The sequence below is a fragment of the Lytechinus variegatus genome, chromosome 1 (assembly GCF_018143015.1).
Source record: "Lytechinus variegatus isolate NC3 chromosome 1, Lvar_3.0, whole genome shotgun sequence".
Taxonomy (NCBI): Eukaryota; Metazoa; Echinodermata; class Echinoidea; order Temnopleuroida; family Toxopneustidae; genus Lytechinus; species Lytechinus variegatus.
Window position 1 is genome coordinate 7,407,049 of NC_054740.1, and position 15,825 is coordinate 7,422,873.

Here is a 15,825-nt window from a genome sequence, read left to right on the forward strand (position 1 = left end):
AAACCCTATCACCAACATTGTACGAATGATATTTTTTTCACACACATCAATCACTTTCCACATTGGCAATATTAAAATAGTACTACAATACCACTTGTGCTGACAATATGAAGTGACTCAATCTAAACCAGCTTCCATAAAGAGAGCCAAACGGACTCTGGCCGCGGAGAAACGGGCCGATTTGAGTTGCTTTTCAAGGAATTGTAGCCACATGATCCATCATCATCCCACCCTTTCTCGTCTTCATAATAATATTAAATCAGAAAAATATCTTTAAAAAAACTAGCTAAATGGGAGTGTAATGTACAAGGGGGAGGGAGTTTGAGAGCCATCCAAAGTTAAGCCGACTTCTCTTGCTCAATTGCTGTAGGAAGAAACAAAATACAGAACAAGTACATTAGACATAATGCCACAGGTTTTATGCTCTTTCTTTTATTCTGTTTCATGGAAGGTGTAGATAACCGACTTATTAAAACATTTAATGGAGCTTTTCATTTTCATTCAGAACTATTTTATGCAAATTTCTTTCCCATTTATAAGGGATTGGGGTTTTAACTTTGTTCAAGTAAAATGTAATGGTACCACAATTGCCTGTTCAACTAAAAAAAATTGAAGAGGTACATCACCGTACATGATGTATTTCACATCATCTGGACTACAAAACTGCTTAGAATATTTGAATATTTGACTTCTGAAAGGTCACTAAAGCTAATTTAAAATATCTCACTCATTAATTATTCTAACAATTTACCAAAGATATGAAATGAGCAGTTTGTAAAAAATAAAATGTAATGGAATGCAATCAACTGTAATTTGCACTATATTAAGAATTGAATATATATTAATCCAGTTGGTTCCATAACTTCCATTGCATGAAAGAATGATGCAATGTGATACTATCATGCTAGTGTTTATCAGGGGCTTTGGAATGTGGGGGGGGGGGGGCTTCAGCCATCCTATATTTTTCAATAAACCTGTAACAAAATTTAAAAATTACCATCTGTGTTTTAGCTATTTTTAGGGCATGATCAACCCCCAACTTTCGGCTCAGCCCATTAATGTTTTTAATGAATTATATCAGTGAATAATTAGTCATAAATGATTCATTAGGAAGAAAACATTTTTACACATTCAGTGGTGGTCAGTCTTGCATTCCAGATGTCTTCGTTATATTTGGCAAAGAAACATTTTTATTGCCAGCAAAATAAATGGACTTACTTTCTTTCGTGGGTAGAGTGTTCTTCTCTGCAGTCTCGGTTTTCTTAAGTTTTGACTTGTCAAAGGTTTCGACTTCTTTTACGTCTGGTTTGTCACTCATGATTACAAGTTTACGTCTGTAAAAAAAAAATTATCATATTGATAAACCTAACTTGTAAAATCTTGGGAATGAATTTTGTGTATCGTCGAACTTATGCCAGGAGTCCATATAATTAACTTCAAGTAAAACAATAAGTAGAATTATAAGTATTGTAAAATATTGCTGTACACAGGCATGACCCCAAAAATAGTGTTTTTAAAAGTTTTTTTCAGTTTTGTTAATATCAAGAACACTTATTTTCAAAAAATGGGTTGTTTTGAAAGACTGGTCAATGGTCAAATTTGGGGTATTTTTTTCTCCAAAGCTTTTTTTTAAAGACTAGCCAACTTAGGGTATGTTTTTTCCCCCAAGCTTTTTCCCCCGGGGTTATATTCTGGCGACAACTTGTTTAGGGGCCAAAATGTGTAAATAAAGCCCACAAAAAACTTGTTTAGGGGGTTATTTTGCAAACACAAAAAAACTTGTTAAGAGGGTGTTTGGAAATAATTTGGCCATGCATGTTTACAGCTCCTTCACTCTAAATTATCATATTGATGTAACATCTAAAATCTAATTTAACCTAGTTTCATTTATTTTTCCTTAAGAGATCAGATAAAGACAAAATATTATACTTACATTTTTAATTAGACAGTGAATAACAATTGTTCAAACAAATTAAAGAAAATGGCCTAAAGGAAAATACCATGTGATAGGCAAACCCATAACCAACTAAGACATAATACAACGGAATTACAATTACAGATACAAAAATAAATAAACCAATAAACTAAACCGGATGTGATGGCCTGATGGGAGAGCCAGAAATAAGTCAAAGAATTTAGTAAAATTGTATTGTATTTCTTTTTTAAAAACAGATACTGAAGGGCTTAATTCAACATGGGAAGGGATTGAAATTCAATTCAAAATAATTAAAAAAAACCCAAAATAGACTGGAAAGCTGATGTCTCAAATAAAACAAGGTAAGCAAAGCAAAATACATCCAAACTCAAATTACTTGGAGGCATGTGATAGATGTCATTAAATATCCGATGAGCACTATGCTAGCAAGATAACCAGGGCAATCATCAAATTGCTGGCTAAATATAGGTCTATTGCTTCTACAAAAGAAAAAATATCCAAGCACAAATTTTGCAATGTCTTAAAACTAATGGCACACTAATTTTGGCCAAATTATCCCCAAGACCAACAAAGACATTGCCCCCCACAATAAATATGAATGTAAGTAGAATTCACAGAATTTGCGTGGGTTGGGTTGGGAAAATACCAGTTTCCAATAAATCTCCAAGAAAGCCCACTGTTGTGCACTCGGGCACAAATACTAGATGTGGTCAAGTCGGTGAGGTTTAATTCAATTTTATACTTTTAGTTCAAAATAAATTAAAATCAGAAGTTTCCACATTCATACAAAAAATATAGAAAATGAAGATTGGTGGGAAATTGTAAATGCATCAGGGCTACTGGAGATGTTATATTATTAATTGAAAGTATCGAACATTTCCTATTAAAAAAATAGAAATCATTTGGTCACATGAGAGGGGACATTTGGACACTGACCGAGTCATCATGCTTTGAACATGGAGCTACTTTTAAATTTGCTGCCACCATATGCATGAATTTTTAGAGAATCATTTGCCCTTAAGTTTCAGGGTAAAAAAACCCTACTAAAACCACAGATGCATTCACTGAATTTCATGAATGCGGAGCCTATACAAAATGGATAATGATTACACAAAAAGTATGATGACCCTTATAATGTCTAGCCTTGAGTCCCGATTTTGTACTACATGTATGCCTATGTGTTACGCAACGTTGATCAAAAACAGAAATTCCTTCACAATATATAAACGCATTATTTAGCAAATAAGCATATAAATTCAAAAGCATCATAAACACTAGGAATCGAAAATTGCCACATTATGTATTTTTAAAAATTAATAACTTGGGCAAACTCATCCACCTGAAATGAGCCTATATTGAAATAATGAGTGATATGGGGTCTGGAAGATAAGACTATGCAACTGAATGAAGTCAGGTCAATGAACTGTAGTAATATGGGCATATGTGCCTGTGGTGGACTGGCAGACTTTCCACAACCAACTAGTCAATGAGACCAACTGGGGACCTTTCCAACTCAACATAATCATGTCATGCAATGGGGCTCCACTCATTTTTAAAAATACTCGTAAATGAAATTTTTATTTGGATACAATGAATATTAGAGATTCAAACCAACAAGCATAAAATTTTTAATTTTCTTCAGATTGCAGCCAACTTTCATTATCAGTAAATTCAATTTTTATGCCAAGATTTTACATATTACCCTTGAGTTGCTTCATACATATTATGATAGGCCCCACAAAAATAAAATTTGTCTGCATAATGTAGTGTGTGAGAATGATCAGACATTCTTCCCCTGAATAGTCCCAGGGGGTTAACTTTTTTATCTCTAACATTTTTGCAAAACCTTTCAAGTTTCCTTAATTTCAATTTTTCATTTTGCTCAGCTTATCGATCCCAAGAAGGAAGCAGATATTAAAGATATAGCCTGGAAAATATATAGCTTTAGCTTCATTTTTTTAGATACAGGTAACTTTGCTGAACTAAAACTTCTGAAGTCAAATATTTGAGGACCATTATATTTGAAGAGAATTCAATTTAAGAGACGTAGGTATATACTATGATTGCACAATGTCATCAAAAAATAAAATGCTTAGAATTTTGTGGATATTAAACTTGTTTAAGGTCAACTTATTGATTTCCCTATTTTTCTGCACTGAAAGTAGTAGCCTTTCCATAAAGATTTCAAACCATCTTTTTAATTTACTATTTCACAATTTCTTAAAATGTAGTCAATCAATTTCAAAAGTAGACTAGAGTCATTTGCAACAAGAAAACACATTTTCTCTTATTCCAATTAGGAAGAAAACTAGCATTTGTTACGTAAAGATCTGAAACGTGTTTTCAAGATCAGCATTCAATTTAATCTAAAAAAAATGGTCATTCAAATGTAAAGATTTAAGAATCAATTAAAAAAGGAAACCCTACATTTCGGTGTAGTAACATCCATGAAGTTTTTAGGGCACTTTTAGGGAATACAATGAAGATTTTAAACATTTTTAAGAGAAATCAACACGACTACCACTCCTAGCTCCTCTAACACAGGCGACCCATCTAGTGCGCAAAAAAATTTAATACTTGACTTAATCGTCTGTTCAGATTGAGAATCGGGTTAACAAAATACGAATAATCAATGTCAGCAGACAAGACGCGAAGAGCCGCGACCTGACCAGACTGAAAAACCAATAGATGAATGCTCAGTGGCGAATAAGGCGAGAACCAGGAAGTGTTTTTCAGGATAGCGGTCCCGGGTGAAAACTTGGCGGACATGAACCAGGGCGTGGCCACACTCCACCAATAACGCTAGTTGGTGGTGAGGGTGTACGAAATAAGGTAAACTTTTCTCCCCAAAACCTACTGTAAATACATAGTTGTGTTTCTAACTAACTGCAAAAGTATCAATACATTTCAAATTTATGTACCCAAAATGAAATTAAAAAACAACAACTCTGATACCGATATGCGACCTTGGGCAGCTAAAGATAGAGATGACAAAGATTTTCCTGATATTCCTAAATGAAAAATGCTCCAAATTCATACGCATACAAACCCATCCTAGATAGTGCCTCAACTTTTTTCGGGTAGCAGTATTAAATTCTTACAATTCCACTCAAACTATGCCATAAAAACCTTCATGTTGTAAGAACGAATCTATCTTGAACAGAAGCAAAAAAGAGAGTCTCACCTTAATTTACCGGAGAACTGGACAAATCGGCAGCTAAACCCCAAATGTGCCTGATGCGGATGTTCTGAGGAATATATGATGTGCAAAATGATTACAACTGATACGCAGACTGCGTTCGTGCATTATGCCACGCCCCTCTCTCTTTCAAATGCAAATTACTGTTTCGAAAATGCAGATTCTCGGTGCATATCACTGTGCATCCCAAAACTCCGCCCATCTAGATGGCGCTGTTCAAGATCATGAATCTATTCTATATGCAGAAAAAGAAACATCGAGAGAAAAACATATTTTGCTGCTCTTTGAATTTACCTTTTCGTAATTCTTCCTTATCATTAGCATCATATCACTGCCACCACCACCACCACCACCATCATCATTAACATCATCATCATCACCACAATCATCATCAACACTGCCATCATCATCATCATCATTAATATCATCACCATCATCGTCATCATCATCACAATCACAATCATTGTTATGATTATCATGAACATCAGTATCATCACCATTATTACCATCAACACCACCACTACCACCACCATCATCATCAAGCATCGCCATCATTATTACCATCATCGTCACCATCATCATTATCATTGTCATCATCTTCGGCATCATAATTAATCATCGCCACTAGCACCACCACTCTCAAAATAATAAATCTCATTTTGCTATTTCTATATCACCTTTATCGTACGACCATCGGATAAGTTGATCCCGGGAGGTGATCCCCCTATCCCATCCTCGGAGTATCCTTGCTTGGATATCATCCTGTCATTCATTTGATAATCTCAAACGAATCTGCATATTAAGTAAACAAATTCAAATGTATGCATATATCTTTCTCAGTAAAGTTTTTGTTAAGAACGCCCATTTGTCCGTGCATGGAAACAATTGTGTTAGCAAATTCACACCTGAAACATATGACCTCACTTCAACGGTTGTATACCGATGACAATCACTGATAGATGCAAGGTTGGGCAAACCATGGAACTGTAGGTCAATGAATGGACAGGCAAAGTTCGCCCAACCTAGCAACACCCAGTGATTGTAATGAAACAGCTCATGAAAGGCCAAATCCATCCCAACAATAGGCTGATTTTAAATAGGTATACTGAGTTAAACGCACCTCACACTCAAAGTTTCATAAAATCATATGCAAAATTCTATGAAAATAATGACTTTAAAAAAAAATGATTAGAGTTTAATGATCCACGACAGTATGAGTGACTCAATGTATGGTACACTCAATACTATGCCAATATTGCTTTTGTGTATTTGAAATACGAAAAGTTTTCCTCATCAATGTTGAATGTTTCATCCCGTGGCAACTCCTTTAATAATAATGCGAAATCTTCATTTTGGTAATTATTGAGCTTCATTGTGATTCCATCAGTGGCATTACCGAGCCTGAGGGATGGAGTGGGCTAGGGGGAGGGGGGGGGGGTATGATCGAGTGTATTCGGTAGGACTATTATAAAGATGATTGTAATATTAAATAGTATTATGGGTTACCGTCTGCAAAGCGCGAGCTGATTTTTTTTGTTTGTTTTTTGGGGAGGGGGGTTTAGACCTTATACCGGGACATTCTAAGCACCTTTTGTAATCATGAACAGGACGAGTATGTCACCGGGTATGTTAACAAATAATGCGAATGCAAAGCGGTGAAGCGGTGAAGATATAGTTGATATACATTAGGCCTACTAACTTGAAAAGGGGTCATTTCAAAGACTGCTTATTGAATGCAATAATGGCCACATGACTGTATTTGTAAAAGGGCCATCGATGCTCCGACTCGGATGAGTATACTAAAAGCAAGGCTAAAAGCCCGCCATCCGCGGGTCTGCGAATGAACGACAATACCACTGCCAGAGTCCGGATTGAAGTTTGAACATGATCCACGCAGGGAAGTGAGAGGTCAGATATCTCACTTTCCTGTATTAGACATTACGATTGATATACAAACAACAAGTTGCGTCTAAATATATAGCCAATCCGGATATCAAAGCAAGATCGAGTGGCAGAATACTTTTCAGACAAATTATAGTCAAGTCAAATATCCGAGCTGGATCAAGTGGTGGAATACCTTTCACTGATACAATACATCAAAGACCTATACCTCTCCATCTCTTACGCTGGTTCGTTTTACATGGGCTCAGTATCTGATCCATAGGAATGGACTTCCCAGGATGGTTGGTTTGTCCAATAAAAATGTATTTTCTAGCTGTTGTATGGTCGGCATTGGCATTCTGCTTTCAACATACATCAGGTAAATACAGTTTGATTTAAATTTCATATCATGATCAGTATATTGAATATGACTATTGCATATAAATCTCTTTGGTGGTATAATAATTGACTTCCGTTGATCTTAAAAATGTTTAGTGGGCAACATACTGTCCACGCAACAATACTTTATCTAATTCTGGGTATAAACCAGTAATGTCTTTGTGAAACTGCACAATATTGGTTGAAAACTACCAAGAGTTGGATAAATGTTTAAACTTTTGTAGTGTGGACAGTATGTTGCCCAACATTTTAAGGGTTTAACGTCGATCTGGGGTCTGAAAAAAACCCCTTCTGAATATGAACTGGTATTATGGCACACTCTTGATAATTTGTATGTTTTAATCTTCATTTTACCAATGTAAGTATTATGCTCACTGATTCACTAATATTTCCGTTTGTAGTTGATGCCGAACTCCATGAATAAAACATGTTCACAATAAAACAGTTGTAAGTCGATAGCAAACTTCCTTATAATGAAAATAATTATTTGTTTTTTGTGTTTGTGTAACAGTTAGTATTTGCTTGTCAAAATATTGGTCATCGGGGGGGGGGGGTTCTATAGCAATGTTAATTTATTGAGGTTTACTTGGTTACCCTAAGATTTTTTATAACCCCCCTCTCTCCCTTCTATTACCCTCCCATCGTAATTTTTCCATCAGTTTTTCTCAGTGTCTATCGCCCCCATCCCCCCCTCTCTCTCTGATCCTTCCTTTTCAATATCTCCTAATTTCCTTTTTTTCTTCATGTTTTACATTAATTATTATGACAGCTCTGGGCACAGATAAACCAAATGTGTTATTCATCGTAATAGATGATCTCCGGCCATCGCTTGGATGTTATGGGGGTCCCATCATATCACCAAATATCGACCAACTCGCAGCTCAGTCAGCTGTCTTTACAAATGCTATGGTACAGGTAATAATTCTGGTCCATTTCTTACAAATCAGTATTCAATAATTACTAATATCGAAAATAGCATTGAATAGGATGAAGCTTTTCAATATGCACTTTATCAGAGTAAAATTCACATAGCGTTCTGTTCATTTATACCATGGTCATACGGCAGCCGTACGGCGAGCCATCAAAAACAGCCGTTTTAACATTTTTGTACCAGCTAAATAAGGTTTGAATAAAAGTGAATTAAACGGCTGTTTTCGACTCGCCGTACGGCTGCCGTAGAACAAATGTGACCATGCATGGTATTAGCGATAGCTCAGTCGGCAGAGCGGGGGATTCGTAATCCGGTGACCCGGGTTCGATTCCCACTTGGTGCGCTAGTGCCCTTTGGTAAGGCATTAATCCTCAGTACCAGGTCCTTCGGAGAGGAACTTAAGCTCCTTTGGTTGCTTGCTTACAAGAATTCATGCTTTCTTAACAATCAGGTAAAAAAATCACCACCAATCACCAATTTATGCAATTTTACAACCCAGAGTTTTGCACTTAGAATATCACGCCAGCTAGGGCCTATACACATCACACTAAGTTTAAACTGAGAAAGGGCAAATTAGAAGAATATTTCCTATAGCAGAGACAATATCAAGATTTAGATTTGTTTCTATTACAAGCAATCATTATGTGCCCCAAGCCGAACATCCTTCCTAACAGGAAGACGTCCTGATACAACCAAGCTCTATGATTTCTACTCTTATTGGAGGGATGCAGCAGGAAACTATACTACTTTACCACAACACTTCAAAGAACATGGATACTTTACTGCTTCCATTGGGAAAGTCTTCCACCCAGGTATATTTTGTGTAGAAATCTGATGTTTTATTTCTTCTATATACGCATGAATACCTAGTAGCTTACAGATTATGTTCTATAATCTATATTCGATATTTCTTCTTACTATTCTGGTAGAATATATCAATTTCACGATAAATACCACACATAAAAACAATACCAATTACAAAATGTAAAGTTCAGTAAACTAAAGCAAATGATACTGTGCGTTTTGTCGCAAGCAAGTCTTCAATCAGTTTTAAATAGATATTGTGATATTTGTGATTTATTTTGATTGCGAGTTTCTTGTTTATCTCATGCAGGAATAGCAAGTGGTGGCAATGACGATTATCCATACAGCTGGTCAATACCAGCATACCATCCTTCAACGGATAAATATATATATGCAAAGGTAAAAGTGTCAAAACCCCCAAACTCCCGCACTCTAATGGCAGTGACCCCCCCCCCCCCCCGCCAAAAACGTCCTGAAAAGGGGGACCCTGCTAAACGATGACTTAAGGGTACACATTGCGCTTTTCACCGGCGAACTTCACCGGTGAAGTTCGCCAGCGAAGGGGAAAGTGTCCAGTATGAAAGGTACACAGGAGAACTTCACCGGTGAAGTTCGCCGGTGAAAAGGCCAGTATGAAAGTAAACCGGAGAACTGCTCCTCTTTAATGACGTCAGAGGTCATTTTTTTCTATCCCGAAGTCCCCTGTACCGAGATTCCGCGTGCGATAGTTGCAAGCTCAGCTGAATGCTTTGGCCAAGTAAATACCCTCGAACATAATTTTTTTTTTACTAACAATATTTATTAAAAAGCAATACATGTGTAAAAAAAAATGCGCTAAAATATAAAAACAAGGTAATATTGTTTGTTTTTCTCGTAATACTTCCAAATCATGTTGTAATTAATTTTTTTATACCTTTTTTAATGGGTAAGAAGTAATGTTTACAATTTTCTTTCGTTTGTTCTGCAATCGCCTGTTGACTTTCGCCGGGGAAAAAATGTCAGTGCGAAAGGGTACATTTTTTTCTTCGCCGGTGAAGTGAGGAATGCGAGGCGGAGAAGTTTGCCGGCGAAGTTCGCCGGTGAAAAATGAAGAGGGCAGCGTGACACATGCCGCTAGGACATCTCACGCTGATGGTGTCCCAGATTTGCACGCTGTATGTTATGCTTGTTTTTTTTCTCATTGTCTGCGTTTTTGACACTCCACACTCCATTCGCATTCCACGCCAAAACGCGCAAAGCATCGCTCTTTCCTCGTATTTTCTTTCTCTTGCCGGATGCTGTCCACTGGAAGTGATCCCCGGGAAACTTTCTATGTATAATTTTAATCAATATAATTATGTTAGCCTTAGATACCCGTGGTGTGAATAAAATACTTAAAAAATCATTTTCCTGACATCAACAAATTGATTTTCAGTCTAAAAATCGAATTGATTTCATTTTTTATTTGGCTGATGACATTGTATGATTATTTGTTTACCTGTCATGAAATATATTTTGCTCGCTTGCCTTGCTCCCTCTCAACTCAGAACTTCATTTTTTTTAACTTTAATATTTCGGTGTCGTTGCTCCTGCGCATGCAACAAAGGGCGGTATCAGTGTATTTTTTTTGGAGGGGGGGGGGGGTACGTGTCAGGTGACTTCACTGATCTTTTTAATGAAAAACTTAGTTGTTGTTGTTTAGGTCTAATTATTCGACCCAACTCGCTCTTTTCAAGTTATTCTAAATTTCCATCTTTACTTTATCTATCTTCTTTTCTCATACCCACGACTTTTCTTATCAGTAATTTCTATTACGTGCACCAGCTGGGGAAGTACCACCTCCCTGCTTGCACAATTAATGATCACCCGCGACCCATGGGTAGGAACAGTTCTTCATCTTTCCCTAAATTTTCTTTGAAAACTAAAACTGGAATAATTTTGGAAATTACTGATCAGTTTGGTAATTCCTTTCTTTTCAGGTATGCCCGAGCATCGATGGATCCCTGAAATCCAATGCCATGTGTCCCATCGATGTAGACAAGATGCCCGAGAAAACACTACCGGATCTTCAGGCGTTCGACCGTGCAGCAGAAATCCTTCGAAATCTGTCTTCTGCGGAAACCTTCAAAGATAGATTAGAAGATATTGAAAGTATGGAGACGGTGCCGAGTATATCTTTTTGTCTATCATTTTATTCATTAAAAAGGCCTATCCTCGAACAATAAATTAGATCTTTAAAAGCATTATCTCTCAGCAAAAGATTAAAGATTCCATAAATACGACGCACGCAGAATTTTATACATTTTGTTACTGTTTACCGTGTTTTATCAAACAAGTTTTCAAACATATAGGTAAAAATCATAATTTTATTCGAAACGGGTGTAATTAATGAAAGAAAGATATGATATTCTAAATTTTTTGATTAATTTCACAAAACTATAAGCGAAACTATGAATGCCATTTTATAGGGCCTATCCAATTTCGATGAAATTTGTAGTGCTTTACTTGGTTTCATATTTCAAACGGAGAGCCGTCGGTTCGAATCCTACAAGCATGGCGCTAATTCCTTTAGCAAGAAATTAATTTACAATTTTACACTCAACCAAGGTACCCGTCAGGAATATTTATTCCGTGAAATGCTTTTGCGCAAAAATGGTGGACTGGCTATGTCTTTTTCTGGTTTGGTGCTGTTTATGATCATTAATAGGGCAGGGAGGGGGGGGGGGGTCATGCCAAACGAAAGAGATTGTGCATCGACTAAACGTACCTGACTCATTGCATGGTAATTTGTTTCTTCTTTGGAAGCCCCTGCCCCCCCCCCCCCCTCTCCTGAGTTAAGGTCGACCTCATGAATTGATTGTTCTCCAAAGTCGCATCCATCGATCTGTATCAATATTCATTCTTGAAAAAAGTACTTTATTTCGTTTCGTGTTTAGCTCCGTCGCATCATATGAAGACTCCGTTCTTTCTGGCTGTTGGCTATCGAAAACCTCACCTTCCTTGGAAATACCCGAAGGAGTACCAAACCTTGTACCCCCTGAGCTCGGTCGAAATCGCTTCTAATCCGAACATTCCCGATCAAATGCCGAGTGTGGCATGGGAGGTGTTCGGGAGGATGAGAAAGGATGCTGACCTGAGGACGCTGAAATTACCCCTCCCGTATGGCACATTCCCGCTGAGCTATCATGTAAGGTTATGATTAAGGGACTGGCGATTAGAGGAAGAGTGGTCGAAATACCCCCCCCCCCCATATAAGCGCCGTGGCGTAGCGGTTCTGACTATCGCCATGTAATCAGAGGGTCGTGTGTTCGAATCCCACCATTGCCTATTTGGAAAGGAGTCAATCCACTCTCACCCAGGTGCTAATTGGGTACCGGTGTAGGAAACAACCGTCATTGTGGTTGGTTTAGCAAATTTGCGCCTAACACTGGCTGCTTGGAATGCTATGAATCCAGTGACGTACCGGGTAATAATAATTGTGAAGCACATTGAACAGAGGTAGATTGATGAAGCGCTATATAAATGCCAATTATTATTATTATCATTATAAGGCTGCAAGGGCTTTTATTTCATATATTCTCTAGCCACCATCTAGACTTCGGCAAAGTACGGGGAGTATGAGGGTAACTGCCTTCATCGGGTGACAGGCCAATTATAATGCAATTTCTCGGTAGACATAGGGATAAGAACAATAAAAAAATATCAAAATCTTAACAAATTGTTAATTCCCAAAATGAAACATGCAGAGGTAATACAGGGTTTGTATGGTTACCTCCATAACGTTTTTGCTCACTTTCCATATCCCGACGCATTCCAACCTGTCATCAACAATAGGGTATAGAATACAGTTCACTTTCTCGGAAATTTATTCGCCTAAAAAGAAATTTAACTAGCCTTTTCTTTTCCCCTCACACAAAGTTAAAACTTGTAAATGTAATTTGATGACAAACAGTATAAAGCCTGATAAAATAATGTTGAATTTTGTTTTTACTTAAAATTTTCCCACAATTTTCAGCACTATTGGTCATTAGTCTGGTCTGAAAATCACATTGTAATTGCTTTTGATTGTAATAGATTTTATTGACTCTTATTCAAGGGACCTCTGCGTCAAAACTACTATGCAGCGACATCCTTCATGGACTATCAAGTAGGCCGACTGCTCAACGTTCTGGAAGAATCTGGCTTCGCTGATAACACCGTTATCATGTTTGTTGGTGACCACGGCAAGTGAATTATGATTTATTATGATTAATCATGAAGAATGATGAATTGGGAATAACGAAGATGATATGATGAAGATGATGGGTGATAATGGTAATAATATAGGCCTAGTTCGAGGGCATGACACACACACACGAGGTCTGGCACGAGGTTGGGCACGATCGAGGTAAACTAGATCAGTTTCAACACGTCATATAGCTAGGCGTTGGTACATGATATTACATTTCCTTTTTATCATTGAATCAAAGTTCGTTGAATCGGCAGTCTGTTTTAATTAATATTCATCAGATACACATTTCTTCAATCTATGCTGTCAGGAAACACATATTTTACCTATTTTACTTTCTTTATTCTGAAGTGTAATGGATAGCTTAAGTTCAATCTGAATTTACATTAGGTCTAATCATTGTTGAAACCTCTACTTATACAGGATGGCAGCTTGGTGAGCATGGAGAATGGTGCAAGTTTTCAAACTTCGAATTGGCGACTAGAGCCCCTCTAATGGTTCACATTCCTGGTCTGACTGACACACGCTGGAATTCGGTCAAAAAATTTAATTTGATTGATCCTCTACAGACTGAGAAGAAAATGACGGACAATGCGCCTATAAAAGATAAGAAAATGGGTACTAAACTGGACAGGTATCTCCATAAAAACGCTGTCAGTGACGTAGAAATACTTGATGAGAGACAACTTTACACATTCACCGAAGACAACAGTACGAAGAACATAGAGCGTTTAGATAATGCATACATCGAGGACTTTGTCGAGTTTGTCGATATCTTTCCTACACTTGCAGATCTAGTAAACATTACCATTCCTCCAATATGTCCGGAGAAATCTTTCAATATTGATTTCTGCTCCGAAGGTGTAAGTTTTGCTCCACTGATCGAACACCGGATGCGCGACGGTATTTCAAGCGGTAATTCCGACCGCGTCACAAATTTCAGGCGGTGGAAAAACGCGACGTTCAGTCAGTATCCAAGACCACGTGTGGTTCCAGAAGACGAGGGTAGTGATGTCCCTCATCTTGTCAACATAACCATCATGGGTTACTCCATGAGAACAAGAGAATATCATTATACAGAATGGATTGGCTTCAATCACATAACCTTTGAAGGAAACTGGACTGACGTCAAAGCCAAGGAACTCTACATCAATGCCATAGATCCAGATCAAAATCAAAATGTCGCGGATGATATGCAGTATGAGACACTTGTCAGAGATCTAAGCCAACGCCTCAAGAGGGGATGGCGTGACTGCTTACCGAATTGATCTCTCTTAAAAGAACAAAATGTAAATTAACTGATATGAGCTAAGTTTTTTTTAAAGACTTGATCCTCGTTTCGATTAGTATTGCACAATATTTTTTCAGTTGTTCAAGATATTGCTACATACAGTGGTGTGCGACCGATGGTTGTCTGCTGCAGACACAGATCCTCATTGAAATTTCGATTATAACACTTGAGTCTTTACACAAAGAGTAGAACATGATAAAACTTTTCTTCAGCCCTGCATTCAGTACACAAATCATTTAAGCATTCACATTTCCTAACTTGAGTGAGGGGTCTGCACAGCAGACTAGGCCAATAGACATGATAGAAGATTAAAATACAAGGAAAGAAAATTGGCTAAATAGTGATACCGATGAAACTGTAGCAACTGCATGGTTTGAGGGGTTGCTAAATAAGGATTGTTTCTCGGGATAATGATTTCAGGCCACTGCTTCTGTATAGGCCCAAATCGTCGTAATCATATTGATGTAACACTATTTCATTGCTATACTGTAGTACGATCGATTAATCGCTCTCTCACCAACTTATGCTCATTCGATATGATCATATTGAATATGGTTTGTCATATTCTCAAGCAGTTTGCTTATAATGAAAATCTGTCTTTCGCAAGCGATTTTATGTTCAAATTATGTATTACCTAATAAATTGTAAATAAAATCTGTTATATTTGAAAATTGTAATGCCATATCATATTGCTATGCAGAAGAAAATGGATAAAATCAAATTAATTAGCCCAATCTGTTTTGATAAAATTGTGTATTTTAACGGGCAATTTGCATAAAACAGCAACTACTCCCATACTCTCTAAAAGGCTTTTAACACCATTCTGAAGGGGGGGGGATTTATGAAATGTTACGTCATATATTCTAGAATTACAAGAACCAATATAATATTTCTAATAACTTGACAAGCAAAAAAAGGCCTTCAACCACAAATAAAGGATTTCATTCCCCCCCAAAAAAAAAATTGATAAGCCCCCCCAAAAAAAAACGGTCTTCAACCAAAAATAAAGGATTTCCTACCAGAAAAAAAATGACAAGCAAAAAAAAAGGTCTTCAAGTTCAAAAGAGGGGGCCACTTGTGGCTCGTCAGGGATCAGTTGTGACTCTTCAGGGGCCAGTCTGCCCCCGCCCCCTTAGGTACGCTAGTGAATAGAACGTAGGAGAATTTGATGCTATAG

General features: G+C 37.3%; 1 protein-coding gene across 2 annotated transcripts; it reads left to right on the forward strand.

Annotated features, from left to right (window-relative positions):
* Nucleotides 1-6,809: 6,809 nt before the first annotated feature.
* Nucleotides 6,810-15,592, forward strand: LOC121417658 (iduronate 2-sulfatase-like). Of its 2 annotated transcripts, none has more exons than XM_041611424.1 (8): nt 6,810-7,395; nt 8,185-8,330; nt 8,981-9,158; nt 9,461-9,549; nt 11,109-11,298; nt 12,066-12,316; nt 13,226-13,352; nt 13,781-15,592. In XM_041611424.1, the coding sequence occupies exons 1-8, from the start codon at nt 7,302-7,304 to the stop codon at nt 14,623-14,625; spliced, it is 1,920 nt and encodes a 639-aa protein (XP_041467358.1). In that variant the 5' UTR covers nt 6,810-7,301; the 3' UTR covers nt 14,626-15,592. The 2 variants fall into 2 exon arrangements, with proteins under 2 accessions (XP_041467358.1, XP_041467422.1); XM_041611488.1 differs by having other exon boundaries at nt 6,811-7,395; nt 11,109-11,280.
* The last annotated feature ends 233 nt before the right edge of the window (nt 15,593-15,825 follow it).